Below are 19,593 nucleotides of genomic sequence, written 5' to 3'. Positions count from 1 at the left end.
TGTTACTATACAATTTATAAGCCTCTCTATCAATAGCTCCCTTACTTGTGGCTACTTTTAATTACAACTAGTGCTTTCCCTTCTTTGGCACAGTGGTGCCAAAACCTCAAACACTCCAAGGGTACAGTTCTTTCAGCCTGAATTTGAATACCTGTGTATCACCTCTAGAGGATCTACATAAGGTCACTGGTTTGTTCCACTTACCTCTGTGGGATATAAAAATGTTCCAGCCACTAAACAAACTGATGCAAAGGAAAAGATCACTTCGAGAAGTTAACCTTGTTCAATCTTGTCTGACCTGATTATTAGTGGGGTAGGACAGTTCGAGCCGAGAACAAACAAGCACTTAATTACTACTTAACCCTTGATGGTTTCCATGTGATCACTATTGCATTCTCTTCTCGCATCCTCCCCCATTTTCAGAGAAACAGGGCAAGAAAAAGAAAGGTACCGGAACACCCCAAACTCTAAAACAAAAAAAAATGGTTAAAAGGGCAGGTGTTCTCTGAATATTCCTGCCTCCATTGAATACCTCTGCTGCTGTCCTATACCTTGTTTTAAGGCTCAAACACTAGATAATCTAGTTTCGAAGAGCAGCCTTCTGTCCAATTAGAAGAGAAGTATGTCTGGTCCCGTGCCCATTTCTGCAGTTTATAAACAGGGGCGATGGTTTACTCAGTTGCATTCACACAAGATTGCAGCCCTAGGGACACAAGGGGTTAGCTTTTGCCCAATAGCCACTCAGGAAGTTTGTTACTAGAAAACAGAACACTGGTCGTCATGATGGAGCACTGAGCGCTCTCTTCCTGGGGCAGGAGAAGCCGCATGTCTTGCTTAGCAGTGTGTCTATATATGTTCACCGAACAGTCTCTGCCTTTCCAACAGTCCGTTTAGGGAGTTTGTGCAATCCTGAACAGCGGTCAGCTCGGCTGCCGTGGGCGCTAGTGGAAAAATCCCAGAATGTATTCTCCAATGCCAATGAAGTAGACCCCTTGAGCAATGCCAAAGAGAGGAGCGATCACCAGTGCCCGGCACCCGGCCCCTTTCATGAAGGCGGCTGGGCCCTCATGAATCCAGACCTTCCTGCAGGTGAGAAGCGGTTGTATGTATGTATTTATTGATACGGTCTGTTTGATCAGCCAAAAGTTAATACATAAAATTATCTGAGTTAATAGAACTGCAAAACTAATATAAATTACAAAATTAGATGAAAGTCTAATGATACTAAAATGTAAAAAAAAATTCAAACATATGAGAATTAACATCTTAATATTTCTAAAAGTATAGCAAGGTTTGATCATGTTTTTCCACCCTATTTTTGCGAGTTTTAATTGCGATGGCACAGAATTTGGCAGTTGGGAGCGAAAAGTATGGAGTTTCACCCATCAGGAGCCTCTTAGTCAGGAACTGTACTGGCTTATTGGGGAATCCACTGTTCAGGGGAGCAATGAATTTAATACGCGCCTCGTGATAAAATGGCAAGAAGTAGTTGGTGAAGTAAACTCAGCCTGAACAGTTCTACTGAACATCGGCAAGATGCGCAAGCTAAATGGACAAAATAATTTCACAATGCAAAGCAGGCTTTCCCCCAAAGGGCATGGACTAGCTGTTCCTAAGTCCTCCCATTTTCCTCAAGTTTTTAGCAAAGGAGGAATGTGAGCGGAGCTTCACGGTCTACAAGCAAACTGTATGTGGGGCATAGGGACGCTGCTGATACGCTGGCAGCAAACAGATGTGCATCCTACGTACATGTATTGTGGATCTGTGGCTCCAATCAATACTCCCAGTTTTGAGGACTATCTTGGCACAAAAACACTGATGTGTCTCTGGCATATACTTGCTGCGGCAAGCAAGGAGTCAAACTGATTTCTTTTTCCTAACCAGCACTGTAAGGAACAGCGGGTCGAAAGACTTACAAATGAAGCGGTTTAATCACGGCCTCCGTTTCATTACAACTATTCCCCCGTTTGGCTTACCTGGCACAGTCAATGATCCCATTATAGGTGTCCTCGCCAAGGCCTTTCTTGAGCGTTTGAATTCGGGTTTTTAGAACTAAAACAAGCGACAAGTTCATTTGATTATATACAACCTAATCTGCTTTGAATGATTTATTTTTAATATGAAAAAAAATACGGAATGACAAGACTTGATGCAACACTTGAATTATTTAATTTTGTTTCTTGGCCATGAATGCACACAGCTCGACCCTCAATATATAAGAAAAGCCCTGCTGGCTCAGATCAGTGGTCCCTCCAAGTCCAGCATCCTGTTACACGCAATTTACTGTGTGAGGGCCAACAACAGGGCTTAGAGACCAAGGCTTTGGCCTCATGTTGCCTCCTAGGACAGGTATCCGGAGGTTTTCAGCTTCCGAACCAAAGAGTCCCTTTAGTCACCATGGCTGGTAGCCTGTGTTGGACGTACCCTCCAAAAGTCTGTCCAATCCCCTTTATTAAGAATATAATCCTCTTTATCAGATAATATAAGAAAGGGTCAGGATGTCAGAGTCCATGCACCTAAATCACAGCTTCATCAAATATTAGTCATATTACATACCGCTTCCTAACCCCAAAAGCGCTGTACATTCTAGTTATAAGTATTCCAGTGAGTTTGGCCAACATTGGGCAAGGCAGGAAATGGGGGAGAAAATGTATTCTCTGGCATCATAATATGAATCTCGTCACTGTCTTGGCTGAGCTAACATTTGAACCAAAGACCTCAAACTCTTAGTCTTTATTTTTATTAATTAATTACATTTTGATCCCACTTTCTTCCAAGAAGCTCGGGGCACTACATGGTTCTCTCCCCTCCTCATTTTAACCCCAGAACAGAAAAGGCAGAAAAACTGTCCCAAGCTGTGAGCTTCATGGGATTTAAGTCAAAGTCTGACACTCTTGAAGTACTTGAAGGGCTGTCATATAGAGGATGGTGCTAAGTTGTTTTGTGTTGCCCCAGAAGGTCGGACCAGAACCAACAGGTTGAAATTAAATCAAAAGAGTTTCCATCTAGACATTAGGAAGAATTTTCTAACAGAACGGTTCCTCAGTGGAACAGGCTTCCTCGGGAGGTGGTGAGCTTTCCTTCCCTGGAGGCTTTTAAGCAGAGGCTAGATGGCCATCTGTCAACAGAGCTGATTCTGCAAACTTAGGCAGATCATGAGAGGGAGGGCATCTTGGCCATCTTCTGGGTATGGAGTAGGGGTCACTGGGTGTGTGTGGGAGAGGTAGTTTGGAATTTCCTGCATTGTGCAGGGGGTTGGAATAGATGACCCTGGTGGTCCTTTCCGATTCTGTGATTCTTTACTAGGCTAGGCTGGATCACCGATACGACTCTCTCGAACTTCATGCTACCCCATTTAAGATGATCGGTACGTCAGCACTATTCCAGGCAATGCTCACCTAACACAACCCTAACTTTTTTGCCCTGACCTGGATGGCCTAGGCTAGTCAGATCTTGGAAGGTAAGCAGGGCCGGCCCTGGTTAGTACTTGGATGGGAGACCACTGAGGAAGTGCAGGGAAGTGCAGAGGCAGGTGATGGCGAGCCACCTCTGTTCATCTCTTGCCTTGAAAACTCGAAGGGGTCACCACATATCAGCAAGGTCTCTTAGTTGCTGAACAGGAGCATATGGACGAACTGTTAACAAAAAGCCAAACAAACATGTAGCCCATCTTGTTGAAGTGTGGGTTTGCTTTACAGTACGGCTGGAAATGGTGTCACTTGTGTAGCAGCCCTGAGAAGGGCTTAATGGAACTTGCTTTGGTGGTGGGAAGGGTTGTCAAATCATAGCCGACTTATGGCAACCCTGCAGGGTTTTCAAGGCAAGAGACAAACATGTGAACATAAGAACATAAGAAAGGTCATACTGGATGAGACCAAGGCCCATCAAGTCCAGCAGTCTGTTCACACAGTGGCCAACCAGGTGCCTCTAGGAAGCCCACAAACAAGACAACTGCAGTAGCATTGTCCTGCCTGTGCTCCACAGCACCTCATATAATAGGCATGCTCCTGTGATCCTGGAGAGAATAGGTATGCATCATGACTACTATCCATTTTTACTAGTAGCCACGAATAGCCCTCTCCTCCATGAACATGTCCACTCCCCTCTTCAAGCCTTCCAAGTTGGCGGCCATCACCACATCCTTGGGCAGGGAGTTCCACAATCTTTTCATGCGCTCCTGACTTCCCATAGTCACTAAACAGTGGTTTGCCATTGCCTGCCTCTGTGTAGAAACCTTGGAGTTCCTTGTTGGTCTCCCATCCAAATACCCGGGCCGACCCTGCTTAGCTTCCAAGAACTGATGAAATCAGGCTAGCCTGGGCCATCCAGGTAAGGGCTCCCTTGCATTGAGGAGGCCTTGTTTACTGTGAACCAGCAAAACTGTGGCCAATCAACGTGGAACAACAACATCAAGGACAGCTGCACCGTCTGATCGTTACCATCCAGCGGGGTCACCGCCACTGCAGCCACGGATCCTGCCGCACAGCCAGACATGAAGGAGTGCAAGAAAGAAGCTTTCTCTTCATGGTGCTTCTGTCCCAGTTTGTTGATGTTTGCAAAGAGTGGGAAATATATAACTGAAAAGGGGACATCCCTGTTGGAAGTAGAAGAGAAACTTCTTAGTAAATGCTACAACCATATGAAAGACATTCATTTTTGATGCACACTGACCTTCTACTGATCCAGTGCCATGGATTACCGCCCCAAAATCCTCCTGGCCCAGTTTGAACACTGCTGTTCCCATTAGGCTTCTCATACATCTTTGATTTACAATGGCTAAAATGTTCATCACATTACAATTTTTTTTAGCCTTAGGCTGATGCTAACGGGTAGCCTTGAGAGCTAAATGTTCATCACATTACATTTTTTTTAGCCTTAGGCTGATGCTAACGGGTAGCCTTGAGAGCCAGCGTGGTGTAATGGTTAAGAGTGGTGGACTCTAATCTTGAGAGCCGGATTTGATTCCCCATTTCTCGACATGGGTGACGGACTCTAATCTGGAGAACTGGGTTTGATTCCCCATTCCTTGACATGAGTGGCGGACTCTAATCTGGTGAACCAGGTTGGTTTCCACACTCCTCCACATGAAGCCCGCTGAGTGACATTGGGCTGGTCACATTTCTCAAACTGGATTTGTTCCCCCACTCCTATACACGAAGCCAGCTGGGTGACCTTGGGTAAGTTACAGCTCTATCAGAGAGAGCTCTCAGCCCCACCTACCTCACAGAGCGTCTGTTGTGGGGAGGGGAAGGGAAGGTGACTGTAAGCTGGTTTGGTTCTCTTTAAAAGGTAGAGAAAATCGGCATATAAAAACCAACTCTTCTTCTAAAGGCCCAATAGTGCAGGGCAGTTGTGAGCAAAGTACCTAAACCTAACTAATGGCATGGACTAGGACATTATTGAACTGCTGAAGCTAAGCCCATCTGGTCCTTTTAAGCTAATTCGGTGGCAGACCATGTAAGCCATTTTGAGCTTCTTAGAAGCTCAGAGGGATATAAATGTAGGGAAGTGTGCAAAAAAACAGCCAGCATCATAGTAACCATTAATACAGAATGTCTGACAAGGGCAAAATACACACTACACAGCAGCCCAAGTGTAACAGAGCTTGGGCTGGTGCCCTCTTCTCCCTTGCAAACCACCCTGGCCCAGATGGCCTTACAAACACAGGTCTGGACCTCAGTGGAGATAAAAGTGACTTCAGGGACAGTTTTAGGGAAAAAGAAACAGTCACGGAAGGTTTTGGGCATGCTCTTCCTTCCTTCCTTCCTTCCCATCCCTTCTCTGCAGCTACTCACCCTTCCCTGAAGATACTTTGGAAAGGACGGGGGCCATTGGAAATTCATTACATGCAGTTACAGTAGAAGAAGAAGAGTTGGTTTTATGCTGACTTTCTCTACCACTTAAGGGAGACTCAAACCGGCTTACAATCACCTTCCCTTCCCCTTCCTACAACAGACGCCCTGTGAGGTAAGTGGGGCTGAGAGAGCTCTCTAACAGAATTGTAACTTGCCAAAGGTCACCCAGCTGGCTTCGTGTGTAGGAGTGGGGGAACAAATCCAGTTCACCAGATTAGCCTCCGCTGCTCATGTGGAGGCGTGGGGAATCAAACGCGGTTCTCCAGATCAGACTCCACTGCTCCAACCACCACTCTTAACCACTACACCATGCTGACACAGTATAATGTGTCACTTGCCCCTGAGCCGGTAGTCCAAACAGAAGAGAATTTGCTTGCAAATTCTGTTGATCTGAGTCTGGTAACCCTACTTTCAGCCAAGCCTTTTGACCATTATCCCATATAATGGACAAGAAACAGAACACATGGGGGGAATTTGGAAACATCATTTTGCCACCTGACAGAGAACCAGGCTGAGTTTCTGTTCCTTCTCCCTTGCACTTATTTGGCCTGAGTGTGGTCAGAGGGCTCATATTCGGACAAGAAACAGAACACATGGGGGGAATTTGGAAACATCATTTTGCCACCTGACAGAGAACCAGGTTGAGTTTCTGTTCCTTCTCCCTTGCACTTATTTGGCCTGAGTGTGGTCAGAGGGCTCTCAGACAAATCTAATACAAAGTTCCAAGCATCATCAAACACGCACATCAGCTTTCCCCCCACTGACTTTAATATCCAGAGCAGCTGTGTACACAGATGTGGGGCTGCCCTCAATCTTGGAAACCAATGGAGAAGTCCTTGTGCTCAAAGGAACACATGGGTAAGGAGTAAGGTTGCCAGGTCCGGGTTGGGAAATACCTGGAGATTTTGAGGGCAGAGCCTGAGGAGGGCAGGGCTTGTGGAGGGACTTCAATGCCACAGACAGAGTCCAGTTGCCAAAGTGGCCATTTTCTCCAGGTGAACTGATCCCTATTGGCTGGAGATCAGTTGTAATAGTGGGAGATCTTCAGCCACCACCTGGAGGTTGGCAACCCTAGTAAGGAGCTCCAACTCCAGCTGAGTGTTCAAAAATCAAAGACCTTCCATGTGAAGAAGATGAAATCCTTCTGGGGCATGAAGAGGGTGTCTGTTAAGAATGAGTCCTTTTTCTTAGTGTAGGCTAAGTACTTTTATTGTCCAGCACACATCAAGCTGACTCTGTAGTCCTGAACCTGTCATTTGTCATCCAGTGCAATAATATATGGAAGGAGAACTCCCGCCCTCTTTTCACCTGAGGAGGGTGGCCCCCAATCCTTTATACAGGCCTGCTAGTCCCTGGGTTTGCAGGAGATCTCTGGCGATCACAGTGGCAGAGGGCCGTTTGGAGGCTGCCGTGGACCCAGAAGCGTACGGCTGTCCTGGCGGTGGATGGGTGGCAGGAGCAGCTGGACCGTCCTGCCTCAACGCCTTCTGCTGATGAGCAGCTGAAAAAACAAAGCAGCAGCAATGCCCCCATCATTCTTTTCATGCGCTCCTGACTTCCCATAGTCACTAAACTGTTTCCCCACTAACACTATCTAAAGAAGTACTTCACATCCCATCTTAAAATCACACCGAGGTACTACTATAAGGCAGAAATGTCAGTCCAAGTATTACTGGACTGCATCCCAAGAACTGCCAGACTCCATCCATGCCCTCCCCCTCTAGCTTGCAAGACTCACCCTGTGATGGTTGGCCAGATAACACTCAAATGACCAGATTCCAAATATGTCCTATCACCCCTGCTATGATCTATGAATGCTCCACCAGATTCCATGTGGCTCTGCCTTCTAATTTTTAAAATTAAAAGTCAGCAACTATAGAATATGACACAGAGGTGTTTCATCAAGAGATACAATATATCTCTTTAAAGCCCAGCTCCTCTATTGAGATACATAGTGAAGTTCCCTCTAAAGAATCTGAATACAGTCACTTCACCATTTTCTATGGAGGAGGATGGAGGCGACCCAGACTCCATAAAATCGGACCCCCTTACCCAATCTTCACCAAACTTGGGGGTTCTTGCAAGGAGAGTCCCTTGCAGCTACGCTGCAAATCTGGGGGCTCTACCTGCAAAAATGCCCCCCCAGAAGCTGCAGAAACCCCCATAGGCTTTATTGGACCCAATATATTTTTTCGGGAAACCCGGAAAAAGCCGAATCCCCACATTTACCGGTATGCGAATTCGGCTTTTTTGGGTTTCCCCCCAAAAAATCAAGTCCAATAAACCCGAACCTGAAATTAACTTTTTTTTTTTTTTTGGCACAGCCCTAGTAATAACCTTCCTCTACTAGCAAGGAGTCCAGCAAGGCACCTCACCTAGTGGAAGAGAGTAACTGGATCCAAACAAAATGAAGTTCACTAGCCTAGGCTAGCCTGATCCCATCAAATCTTGGAAGCTAAGGAGGGCGGGCCCTGGTTAGAATTTGGATAGGACATGGAAGACCACCAAGGAAGTCCAAGGTTGCTATGCCAAGGCAAGCAAAGGCAAACCACGTCTGTCCATTTGTCCCATGCCTTGAAAACCCTATAGGGTTGCCATACGTCAGTAGCAACTTGATGGCACTTTCTACCACCAATCCAAAGACAGAGAAAAGGCTTTTGTTTCTGCATTATGCCTTGCCGTTTTTAGCACCAAACTGGTAACAATAGCTGGATTTAAAAGCCTTATTACCACTTTTACTGGCTGTGTCAGACCCGTGCAAAAAGACACACACACAAAAAATGCTTTCATAGCCAGCATTGACATTATTTGACGAGCTCTCCTATGAGCCTACACAGCGTTTCTGCAACTGAAGAATGTTCCTGAGCACCCAGGACTTTCATTTTAAAGGGCCACGACACCTGCGGACTTCACTGTAATATTTTGCATTTATATCACTTTCACTCTTTAACATGCTTCAGCAAGAGTTATCATTCACAACTGCTGTGTGTGTGGTGGTGGGTGGTGGGTGGTGGTGGTTTGAGATTGAGAAAAAGAGGCTTGCCTAGGGTCACCTAGTGAGTTTGAGGCAAAGGCAAGATTTGGAGACCTCCCAAATCACAGCTTGTTCTCTTAGCACTACACTATGCCAGCTCACAACAACAGAAGGTTTCACTGTAGGAAACAAAGCAATCTGATGACCACTCACTTTCATCGTCTCCAAAAGGGATCTCACTCACCCAGCCGTCCAGCATCCTGGAGTTGGATTTTCAACATTTCCATTGGGGATGTGACCACCACCTGGCAAGTCCCAGCTCCACAGCCAGCAAGCATCTCCCTCACCAACGTCAACTCTTTTCTGTTGAGAATAACATAGATGTACAAGAATTGAAGAAGAAGAGTTGGTTTCTATACCTCGCTTTTCTCTACCTTTAAGGAGTCTCAAAGCAGTTTACAATCACCTTCCTCTCCCCCCACCCCACAACAGGAAATTTGTGAGGTAGATACAGCTGAGAAAGTTCTGAGAGAACGGTGACTGGCCCAAGGTCACCCAGTAGGCTTCATGTAGAGGAGAGGGGAATCAAACCCAGTTCTCCAGATCAGAGTCCGCCGTTCTTAACAACTACACCAAACTGGCTCTCACACCACGCTGGCTCTGAGAATTGGCTGGATAGTTATTCACAAAAGAAGAAGAGTTAGTTTTTATATGCCAACTTTCTCTGCCACTTAAGGCCGGCTTACAATTACCTTCCCTTCCCCAGAATAGACACCCTGTGAGGTAGGTGGGGCTGAGTGTGACTAGCCCAAGGTCACCCAGCTGGCCTTATGTGTAGGAGTGGGGAAACAAATCCAGTTCACCAAATTAACGTCCGCTGCTCATGTGGAGGAGTGGGGAATCAAACCCGGTTCTACAGATCCGAATCCACTGCTCTAAACCACCGTTCTTAACCACTACACCACGCTGGCTCCCAATCTACTCACAAAGTCAGACAAACCCATACAAAACTTAAGTCATATATCTTAACAGTGAAATACACTGATGCACAAAAAAAGTACAACAAAAACAAGAGTCGTCTCTTTCCACCATACCCATCCTGGGTAAGCAACTGTCGGAAGAAATCATTGGCTGCCAGCTTGATTGCTTTTTCAGGAGTGACCAGAGTTAGATTTACAGCGGCTCCTGTGTGAAGATGGGAAAGTAATAAAGATTTGCTTTGGAGTAAAGGAACATACTTTCTCCCCCTGCAAGAAGTATAACTTACTATACCTGTTTTGGACGCTCCTAATCCTGAAAGTTTGATTAATTGCTATTTGACCCAAGTGCATATAGATTAAATACCTTTTAAAATCAGATTAAACCAGTTGAAACATTAATGATAAGTGTTATCCTATTTTAGCAAACAGTGCAAAGGCTATCAAATGTTTTTAGAAGTCTTATAAAGTTTCCAAAAGACTGATGCGGCTCTTTGGACTTGGTGCCCAAAGATTGAACACAAGAGGTCGCTGTTGCTCATTCTTAGAGATTATGATGGGCACTTAAGGGGGAAGTATAGCAGGGAACATGTGGGTTTCCCCAGAGGACCAAATAGCACCTGCCTGCTTCAGGTTGGGAAAACAGTAAGGATGGGAAGGCTTGAAGCCCCTTCTCCATGCACACTGCACCTGCGACCTGAATCTGGCACCTTGTGTGCAGGAATTGTGGAAAACCCACAACTTAAGTCTGATTTACACAGGGTGAAGATCCCACACCCAATGTGTGCTCTCTGTAATGTGTGCTTAGCCCTCTGGGGTACACAGACTTAAGGAGGATAATCCAAAAACAAACACAGAGGGCACTTTCACACATACCATATGATGCACTTTCAATCCGCTTTCAGTACACTTTAACTATAGTTTGCAAGTAGATTTTGCCAGTTCACACAGTAAAATCCAGCTTCAAAGTGCATTGAAACTGGACTGAAAGTGCATTATTCGGCACGTGTGAAAGTGCCCTGGATCTATGGCCTTGTGCAGTTGCAAGTCAGTAGCACAAGAAGATGCTTCTGTTTTTCTGAAGACCTACCTCGATACATGCCGAAGAACCCTTCCGAGCGAATGGTCTTCACCAAACAATCCCGCCTGGGACCACATTGGGGAATAAAGAAAACACGAGTGAGCCAAGAGAATGACTGCCATTTGTAATCCCCTAGTGACTATGATATCTGAAAGCTAGCACAACCTATTTTTTTGGCCATCAAGTCACAGCTAACTTATGGCAACCCTGTAGGGTTTTCAAGGCAAGAGATGTTCAGAGGTAGTTTGCCATTGCCTGCCTCCGTGTCACAACCCGGGTATTCCTTCAGAGGTCTCCCATTCAAATATTTGCCCTGCTTAGATTCTGAGATCTGTTGAGATCAGGCTATCCCGGGCTATCCAGGTCAGGGCAGTACAGCATAGAGAGGATGAAAAGCAGTCCTAAACTAGGAAGTAATTGGTACAAACCCAGCCTCTGCCAGGAAGGGCCATGGCTCAGTGGCAGAGAATCTGCTTTGCATACAGAAGATCCCAGGTTCAATCCCAGGAATCTCCTCTTCGTTCTCATTTAGCGGGCATTAGGAAAGCCACCTTGAGCAGATTTCTGGAGATGCAGCATATACATTTTCTGAAGTAAAGATGCTTTAGATCCACTACCAGTCAGACTGGACAATAGAGAACTAGGTGGAACAATAGCCGGACTTCGTAGCAGTCGGCTTCATAACCTAGTAAGTCAGGGGTCCCCAATGTGGCACCCGGGGGGGCTTTGGCACCTGCAAAGTACTTTTAAAATGTGGGCAGGGCCATGTAGGGCTTTTGCCCACAGAGTTTCTGATTGGCCACTGGAGATTTGACGGCTTTGCTTTGTTATGAGCTGCCACCACAGCACAAGGATCTTCTTCCCTGTGTGACCAAAGGTAAGCTGCAGAAGCCATTCTGTGACAGCTGTTTTGTGGCTGCCTGCGCCCACAACACTGTGTCAGAATTCCAAAGGTGCCTGCAGCCTCAAAAAGATCGGGGAGCCCTGTAGTAAGTGATCTTAGGCAAGCCACTTCTTCTTGGCCTCGCCCCTCATGTATGGTAAAGAATGAGATCTGAAAGCATTTTGCATGTGAAGCACCTTGAAGGATTGCAAGATTCAAGTCCAGTAACAACTTACAGACCAACACAATTCCCAGAGTATAAGCTTTCAATAGTTGGTTTTTAAGAGGCTACTGGGCTCAAATTCTGCTCTTCTATTGCAGACCAACATGGCTACCCACCTGAAACTATCCTGAAGCATTACGTAATTACTAGTTAAATTATCCACCTTCCCTTTGGGAAATTGGTAGGGTTGCCAACCTCCAGGTGGTGGCTGGAGATCTCCCGCTATTACAACTGATCACCAGGCGATAGAAATAAGTTCCCCTTGAGAAAATGGCCACTTTGGCCATTGGACTCTATGGCATTGAAGTCCGTCCCTTTCCAAACCCCGCCCTCCTCAGGCTCCACCCCGAAAATCTCCTGGTAATTCCTAACCCAGAGCTGGCAACCCTAGAAATTGGACAGTCTAAATTATTATGTTAGCTGCCATATTCCTCAAGGCTAGTCTAACACAGCTTGCATGTGGTTTTGCCTGATGAATTCCCCACTCCCCCCCCCCCAGCTCTGGACCATCAAATAAGAGAAATTGCCATCACATGCTCTGGGAGCCCAATAAAACCAGGTCCAGAACATGGTGGCGGTTTGCATTTTGTAGATATATCATCTTCAGGAACATCATGTAAGTGAACAAATGTGGGGGGGGGGAATATAGGGAAGTGAGAAACATTGAAGCCATTCCCCAACAGATTCATAACCAGGAGGCGCTCGAGCTTCAAGCCAAATGTCCCACCACACTTGAGAAGGTCTTAGATCACATACATTCCAGTGTAGACTCCTTGTCCTTGCTGGTTCTGGAGACGGGTTTTGGCTAAATCAATAGGGAAGACACAGGTCACCCCCACAAGCCCAGCTATTCCTCCATTGATCAATTTTGCGGGAAGGCTGGAAAGGAGAAGGAGAAGTGTTAGAGTACACGCAGCAAGTTTATTTTGTTTAGAAAATGTTTCCTCCCACTTGTCTACCAAATGGGTTGAATCCAAGACTCCCTCTTCTAGCAGAAGCCTGCTTCTTCTTCTTTTTCAATCATTGGAAGGCTCTTACTTAACATGAGCCCAAAAACGAACGCCCTTTATGAAGACCAACCAAAATAACATGACATGGTGTGTAAGCTTCTGAGATCTCCAGAACCGTTCATCGGACTGATCAAGAAAATTAAAAAAAAAAAAAAAGACAGAGAAAAACAGATATTTTAGACCATGATGTTGAAGGCTGTAATCACCCTAGGTGGAGTTTTCTACCAGCTTCGGTGGGCACAAGGTGCAGTGAGTGCCAGGACATGCCAATGTCTTCTGGGAAGAAGCAACAAAAATGCATTCCAGTCCCCTTTTTATGTTCATGTTGAAGGAGGAGGAGGAGGAAGAGTTGATTTTTATATGCCGACTTTCTTTACCACTTAAGGGAGACTCAAACCGGCTTACAATCACCTTCCCTTCCCCTCCCCACAACAGACACCTTGTGAGGTAGGTGAGGCTGAGAGAATTCTGAGAGAACTGTGACTAGCCCAAGGTCACCCAGCTGGCTTCGTGTGTAGGAGTGGGGAAACTAGTCCAGTTCACCAGATGAGCCTCCGCCGCTCATGTGGAGGAGTGGGGAATCAAACCTGGTTCTCCGGATCAGAGTCCACCGTTCCAAACCACCTCTCTTAACCACTATGCCACGCTGGCTCTCCTTAACTAACATCCAGCCAGATGAAGAGTATTTGAAAGCCAGAGTGAGTCCACATATTCCAGTATCCTGTTTCCAACAGTGGCCAGCTAGATGTTTCCAGGAAGGCCAGGAACAGGGCAAACAGCCGTTGATAGATCCCACCAAAAGCCAATGAAGGGTCCCACCCTCTGTGTGTTAGTCTAATTCTCCTTATTTAATTTATGTTATTCCTTACATCATTTATAGCCCTCCTCCTTTCTTGCTGAGACTGTACATTGTGTAATTGCAAACAATGCAACAAAAACAGAATATTGTACATGCAAACAATGTCATATTTTGGTTTTCCAAGCTCAGATAATAAGCTACAAAACCAAATAATACATATAAATAAAGCAGGATTGCAAAACAGGAAAACAACACAGCAAAACAGTATCATTAGGGTCACCAACCTCCAGGTGGGGTATGGAGATCTCCTGGAATTACAACTCATCTCTTATGTACAGAGATCAGTTTACCTGGAGAAAATGGCAGCTTTGGGGGCTGGGCTCTATGGCATTGTACCCGGCTGAGGTTCCTCCTCTCCCCAAGCCCCACCTTTCCCAGGCTCCACCCCCAAATCTCCAGGAATTTCCCAAACCTAATTTGGCAACCCTATAATATATGCAATAAACAACACAATGAAGACTGCCTACAGATTTCCAGACAATTAGTGCAATCCTGTCCTAGAGTTGCCAGCTCCGGACTCAGAAATACCTAGAGATTTTGGTGGGTGGAGCCTGAGGAGGGCAGGGTTTGGGGAAGGGAGGGACTTCAGTAGGGTATAATGCCATGGAGTCTACCCTCCAAAGTAGTCATTTTCTCCAGGTGACCCCATCTCTGTCACCTGAAGAGATCTCCAGCCACCACCTGGAGGTTGGCAACCCTATCTTGTATGCTTTCTGCATAAGGATAGACACTCGGGAGTCTTTCTGCCTTCACCAGGCATGCCGTTCCACAAGGAGGGAGCCAAAATAGAGAATACCTGGGTTCAGGCAGCTGTCAATTTTACTCACTTGCAGGGTGGCACTTTCAGAATTCCATATTTTCCTTTCCCCTCAATTAGCTATTCATATTTTCCTTTCCCCTCAATTAGCTATTCATCTGCCATTTCACACTTTTAAAAAGGGGGAAATAAAATTCATTTCTTCTTGACACTATAAAGAGAAAAGTGGCCACGTCTCTCACACAAATTCACTGATCTACATGATAGCAGATAACACAGTATCCGCTTCTCAGAAAAGTGCCATTAGCTTTTTTTATCTGGGGAGTGATATATTTATTTTGTGCAATATTATTTTGTGAACATGCTAAAACAATGTGGGCTAGGGAGGAATTCCACACTTTGTTGTTGTTGTTTTTAAAAAGGGAAGGAATAAAAAGGCTCCACTGACCTGATCTTCTTTTTGTCCCTCATCGTCCCACTGAGGATGTTGCTTTTTGGCAGCTGCTGACACAGGAAAACTCTTTCCGCAAGGAGGCACTTAGCTCTGTTTATAGCTCAGCTGGGAGAGAAAACCCCATTACTATGTTTTGACGCACAACTTGCCGGGATTGTGCTACAGATAACAAATTATGGTGTCAGCTCAAACACAGAATGGCAATTTATCACTTAATAGACTCGCAGATTACATGGTTTTTATCAAAGAGTGCAGCTCGATACATTTTGTATGGTGTCAAAACTATTTGTGCACTGTGATAAGGGAAAAACAGAAAAAGAAATAGTAGAGGATGGAATGCTGTTTCCTTTCAATCTTCCTAACTTTATATATTACATATCTATTATGGCTATTGCTGCCAGCTCTGAGTTGGGGAATACCTGGAGATTTTGGGGGTGGAGCCTGAAGAGGATGGGGTTTGGGGAGGGGGGACTTCAAAGGGGTATAATGTCATATAGTTCACCTCCAAAGCAGCCATTTTCTCCAGGTGAACTGGTCTCTGTAGCCAGGAGATCAGTTGTAATAGTGGGAGATCTCTGGCCACTATCTGGAGGTTGGCAACCTTAATTATGGCATTGATTATATGACTAGTTAAGGGCGTCATACTAAACTTTGCTTAGAACAGCAGCTTGCGTTCAGTGATGGTTGAAGCATTCCTCAACCCTAAGGAGCCGTCGTATGATGAAAGGGGAGGATCATGCAAACTAGCTAGCTGGTAGCAGCTGAAGAATATCTTGCAGAGTCTGCTTTACATGAGTCTTTAAAACTTGGGCATTCCCAATATTTGTCAAAGTTGTAGTGTAGAGAGAGGAGGAAGATCTTTCTGTAGGGATCACCTTCTCCTCTTTGGTTTTTTTTTTTTTAACCTGTAATTCTTGTATTGAACTTCTTGTATTGTAAGCCACTTTGGGTTCCCGTGGGAAGAAAAGTGACATATAAATCAATGAACAACTCTTCCAGAGGAAAAGCCACTTTCATTGGAGGATGGCTCCTTTGGCTGGAAGAAGGGTTCAAACTTCGCTGAGCAGAGGACTCAATATTTAGTCTCCTCAGCCGTTGAAGAGACTTCTCCCTGCTCAGCCTTTCAGCAGAATCCAGCCCTGGCAACAGAGTCAGTCCACTCTCTTCCATCAGGCAGCTTGCCAAATCACAAGACTGGACCCCAACTCTCCTTCTGGTTCCTTGTGTGTAGGTTCTTTGGCTTGCACAGAACAGTCCTCCGTTGCGCCATACTAACTCCCAGGATTCTTGGGGCTTTGTTCCTATTTGCCAGCATTAGTTTTACTCTTCATATATCCTGGAGAACCAACTCTTGAAGAAGAGTCTTATCCCTTGAGTAGACTCCTTGAAGTCCCCGTTCAACACAGACTCTTCAAGAGGCAACATTAAAGAGGGATCCCAGAAACAGACAAGGCCTCAGCTAGGCCTCCAGGTTGGGAAATTCCTGGTGATTTGGGGGAGGCTCCTAGGGAAGGCAGGGTTTGGGGAGGGGAGAGACTTCAGCGGGGTGTAATGCCAAAGAGTCCACCCTCCAAGGCAACCATTTTCTCCAGGGGAACTGATGTCTGGAGATCCGTTGTAATTCTGGGAGGTCTCCAGGCCTCACCTGGAGGCTGGCAACCCTCAGCTTAGGCCCAAGAAACTTGAAAGTTTTACAGCCTGAACAAGGTAGGGCAAGAAGGCCAAATGCTTCAAGCAAATTGAAGGACAGGCAGAAGGGTTGCCAGGTCCCTCTTCTCCTAGGATTGCCAACTGCCAGGTAGTAGCAGGAGATCTCCTGCTAATTCAACTGATCTCCAGCCGATAGAGATCAGATCACCTGGAGAAAAATGGCAGCTTTGGCAATTGAACTCTATGGCATTGAAGTCTCTCCCCTCCCCAAACCCCACCCTCTTCAGGCTCCACCCCCAAAATCTCCCGCCAGTTGCGAAGACAGACCTGGCAACCCTACTCTTCTCCACCAGCGGGAGGTTTTTGGGGCGGAGCCTGAGGAAGGTGGGGTTTGAGGAGGGGAGGGGACTTTAATGCCGTGGGGTCCAATGGCCAAAGCTGCAATTTTCTCCAAGTGAACTGATCTCTGTCGGCTGGAGATCAGTTGTTATAGCAGGCGAACTCTAGCTAGTATCTGGAGTAATTCTTTAAATGAACCATTAACCCAATATATGGATCAATTCTTAAGACCCTTTGCAAAAGACACACCTTCCTATATTCAAGACACTACTGATTTCATTAGATTTGTGGAAAATATTCAAGTTACACCAGGATGTGCTTTGGCTAATGTTGATGTTGCCATACTTTATACCAGGGGTTGGCAAACCACAGCTCGCAAGCCGCATGTGGCTCTTTGGCCCATTGAGTGCGGCTCTCTGAACTTGGTTCGGAGCCCCTGCTCTCGCACCCGCTTGCGCCGGCAGTCAGGCTGCGGAGCTGGCGCGCCTGAGAGAGCGAGCGCGAGAGAGCAGGCGAGAGGGCACGCTGCCTCTCCCCGCCCCTCGTGGAGAATGGCTGGCTCCCCCTTTCCCTTGCCCTCAATGGTTGGGAGGCTAAAGCCTCCCCTCCCCTCTAACCGCGCCATTGCTGGGCGGGCGGCTCAGTGGTTCCTGGCCTGCCCCGCATGCCTATCAGCTGTTGGGTGGGGCGGGCTTCCTTTGGCTGCGCTGGGCCGTGGTGCCCCGTCTTCTGCAGTGCCAACTCTGTTCCCCCGTCATCTTGTGGGCCTGCGGGTCCCTGTAGGGAAGAGGCACACTTTGGAGCCAGCAGGGGCTTGTCTGGTAAGTGGAAGGTGGCTTTCTTGGCGGTAGACCTGGACTCCCAAGGAGGGGAAAAAGTCCCCCTTCAGAGGCCAGGTCTACCAATCGGTTTCTATGGGCCTCCGGAAGCCAGGTCTACTGCCAACAAAGCCAATGGGTAGACCTGGCCTCCCAATGGGACTCAGCCGGAGGCCAGGTCTACCAATAGGCTTTTATGGTGGTAGACCATGCCTCCAGACGAGGACTCCGGATGGGGAGGGGGAAATGGCAGGGACTTACAATTTAATTTTTATCAATAAATAAGATCACTATTAAGTATGATATCAAGTTTTATTCAGTGTACCTATAGTTTAATTAAGACTTAAAACTTTAATTAAAGTTTATTAAGTTAATAAAGAGTGTACCTACCTATATAGTTTAAGTTTAAGAAATGTGGCTCTCAAAATAAATCTCAATCGCTGTACTGTTGATATTTGGCTCTTTTGACTAATGAGTTTGCCGACCCCTGCTTTATACCAATGTGCCATTACCTGAGACACGTCAAATAATAGAAAAACGTTTGGCCACATGAACAGATTTGAGACCTCCCACTCACTTTCTTATGGACATCCTTGATGTTATTTTTGGGGGAAAATTTTTTAGGGAGGACCTTTACTTACAAACAAAAGGGTATAGCCATGAGCTCTTGCTGGGCTCCTTCAATAGCAAACGTGTCTTTTTGGCTTAAGCCTGGCGATGGCAGCAAAAGGCCTCTGCACTGCTAGAGATGGGCAGTAATGAAAGACCCAAGGAAGTCAAAGCATGTTTGAAATATTTCCATAGCTTTGAGAGGATTGGGTGTGCCCTGGTGCTGCCTTAGCTATCCCTAAACAAAAGTCTGTGTGTGTTTATAGCCATCATCATATTGTTCAGCTATTATGTAATCTGTTTTTTTGCCCAGCCATACCAGAATCAAAGTCAGGCCAACAATATTGTAAGGCCAATGAGTCATACTTCTGCAATGAATCATACAGAACCAGTTCACATTATTTAAATATTGCAGATGGTATGAAAGTTCTCTCTGATGGTGTATATATACAACTTGCGGCTTTGCAGTTAGAACACTTAGTTAGGTATGACTAACAAAATGCTGCAGTTTATTATTGGAAGGGGTGATAACAGTATATGGAATGTCACAGTTTGCAGTGGATTGAGCTTATCTGACTTTAGATCTCCAAAGCAATGTATCCCAGCATTCCACTCTAAAACATTGTTAACTGACCTATCATATAAACTCACTTGTGAACCAAGTGAAAAGGAGTTACATTTTTGTCTGGCAGTTTTGTGACTCACGGTTACCAGTTTCCCCCCAAGCATCTGCAGATGCCTATAGATGCAGACAGTATTGTACAAGTGGAATACACTGTAATACTGCTAATGGAGTAAGGAATTTGGTTATATATTATTCCTGCATGGATCCAGGCAGCGGCGTATATCTAATTCTGCAGTTCCAAAGGTGTGTGTGTGCGTGCTGTCAAGTCACAGCTGACTTATGGTGACCCTGTAGGGTTTTCAGGGCAAGAGATGTTCAGAGGTGGTTTGCCATTGTCTGCCTCTGCCTGGGCTGAGAGAGTTCTGAGAGAGCTGTGACTGGCCCAAGGTTACCCAGCAGGCTTCATGTGGAAGAGTGGGGAATCGAACCCGGTTCTCCAGATTACAGTCCGCCACTCTTAACCACTACACCATGCTGGC

The 19,593-nt window shown here is 46.0% G+C and overlaps 1 protein-coding gene across 1 annotated transcript; it reads right to left on the bottom strand.

Moving 5' to 3' along the window:
• Positions 1-924: 924 nt before the first annotated feature.
• SLC25A18 (solute carrier family 25 member 18) lies at positions 925-15,090 on the bottom strand. Its single transcript, XM_056846593.1, has 9 exons — positions 15,068-15,090; positions 12,750-12,872; positions 10,897-10,952; positions 9,924-10,014; positions 9,074-9,192; positions 7,164-7,356; positions 4,440-4,594; positions 1,977-2,052; positions 925-1,083 (listed from the first exon to the last, which is right to left on the bottom strand). Exons 1-9 carry the CDS (start codon positions 15,088-15,090, stop codon positions 942-944), a joined length of 978 nt encoding a protein of 325 aa, XP_056702571.1. The 3' UTR covers positions 925-941.
• Positions 15,091-19,593: the final 4,503 nt, after the last annotated feature.

Source organism: Euleptes europaea, chromosome 3 (assembly GCF_029931775.1).
Source record: "Euleptes europaea isolate rEulEur1 chromosome 3, rEulEur1.hap1, whole genome shotgun sequence".
In the NCBI taxonomy this organism is placed as follows: domain Eukaryota; kingdom Metazoa; phylum Chordata; class Lepidosauria; order Squamata; family Sphaerodactylidae; genus Euleptes; species Euleptes europaea.
This window is presented reverse-complemented; position numbering and strand designations above follow the sequence as displayed.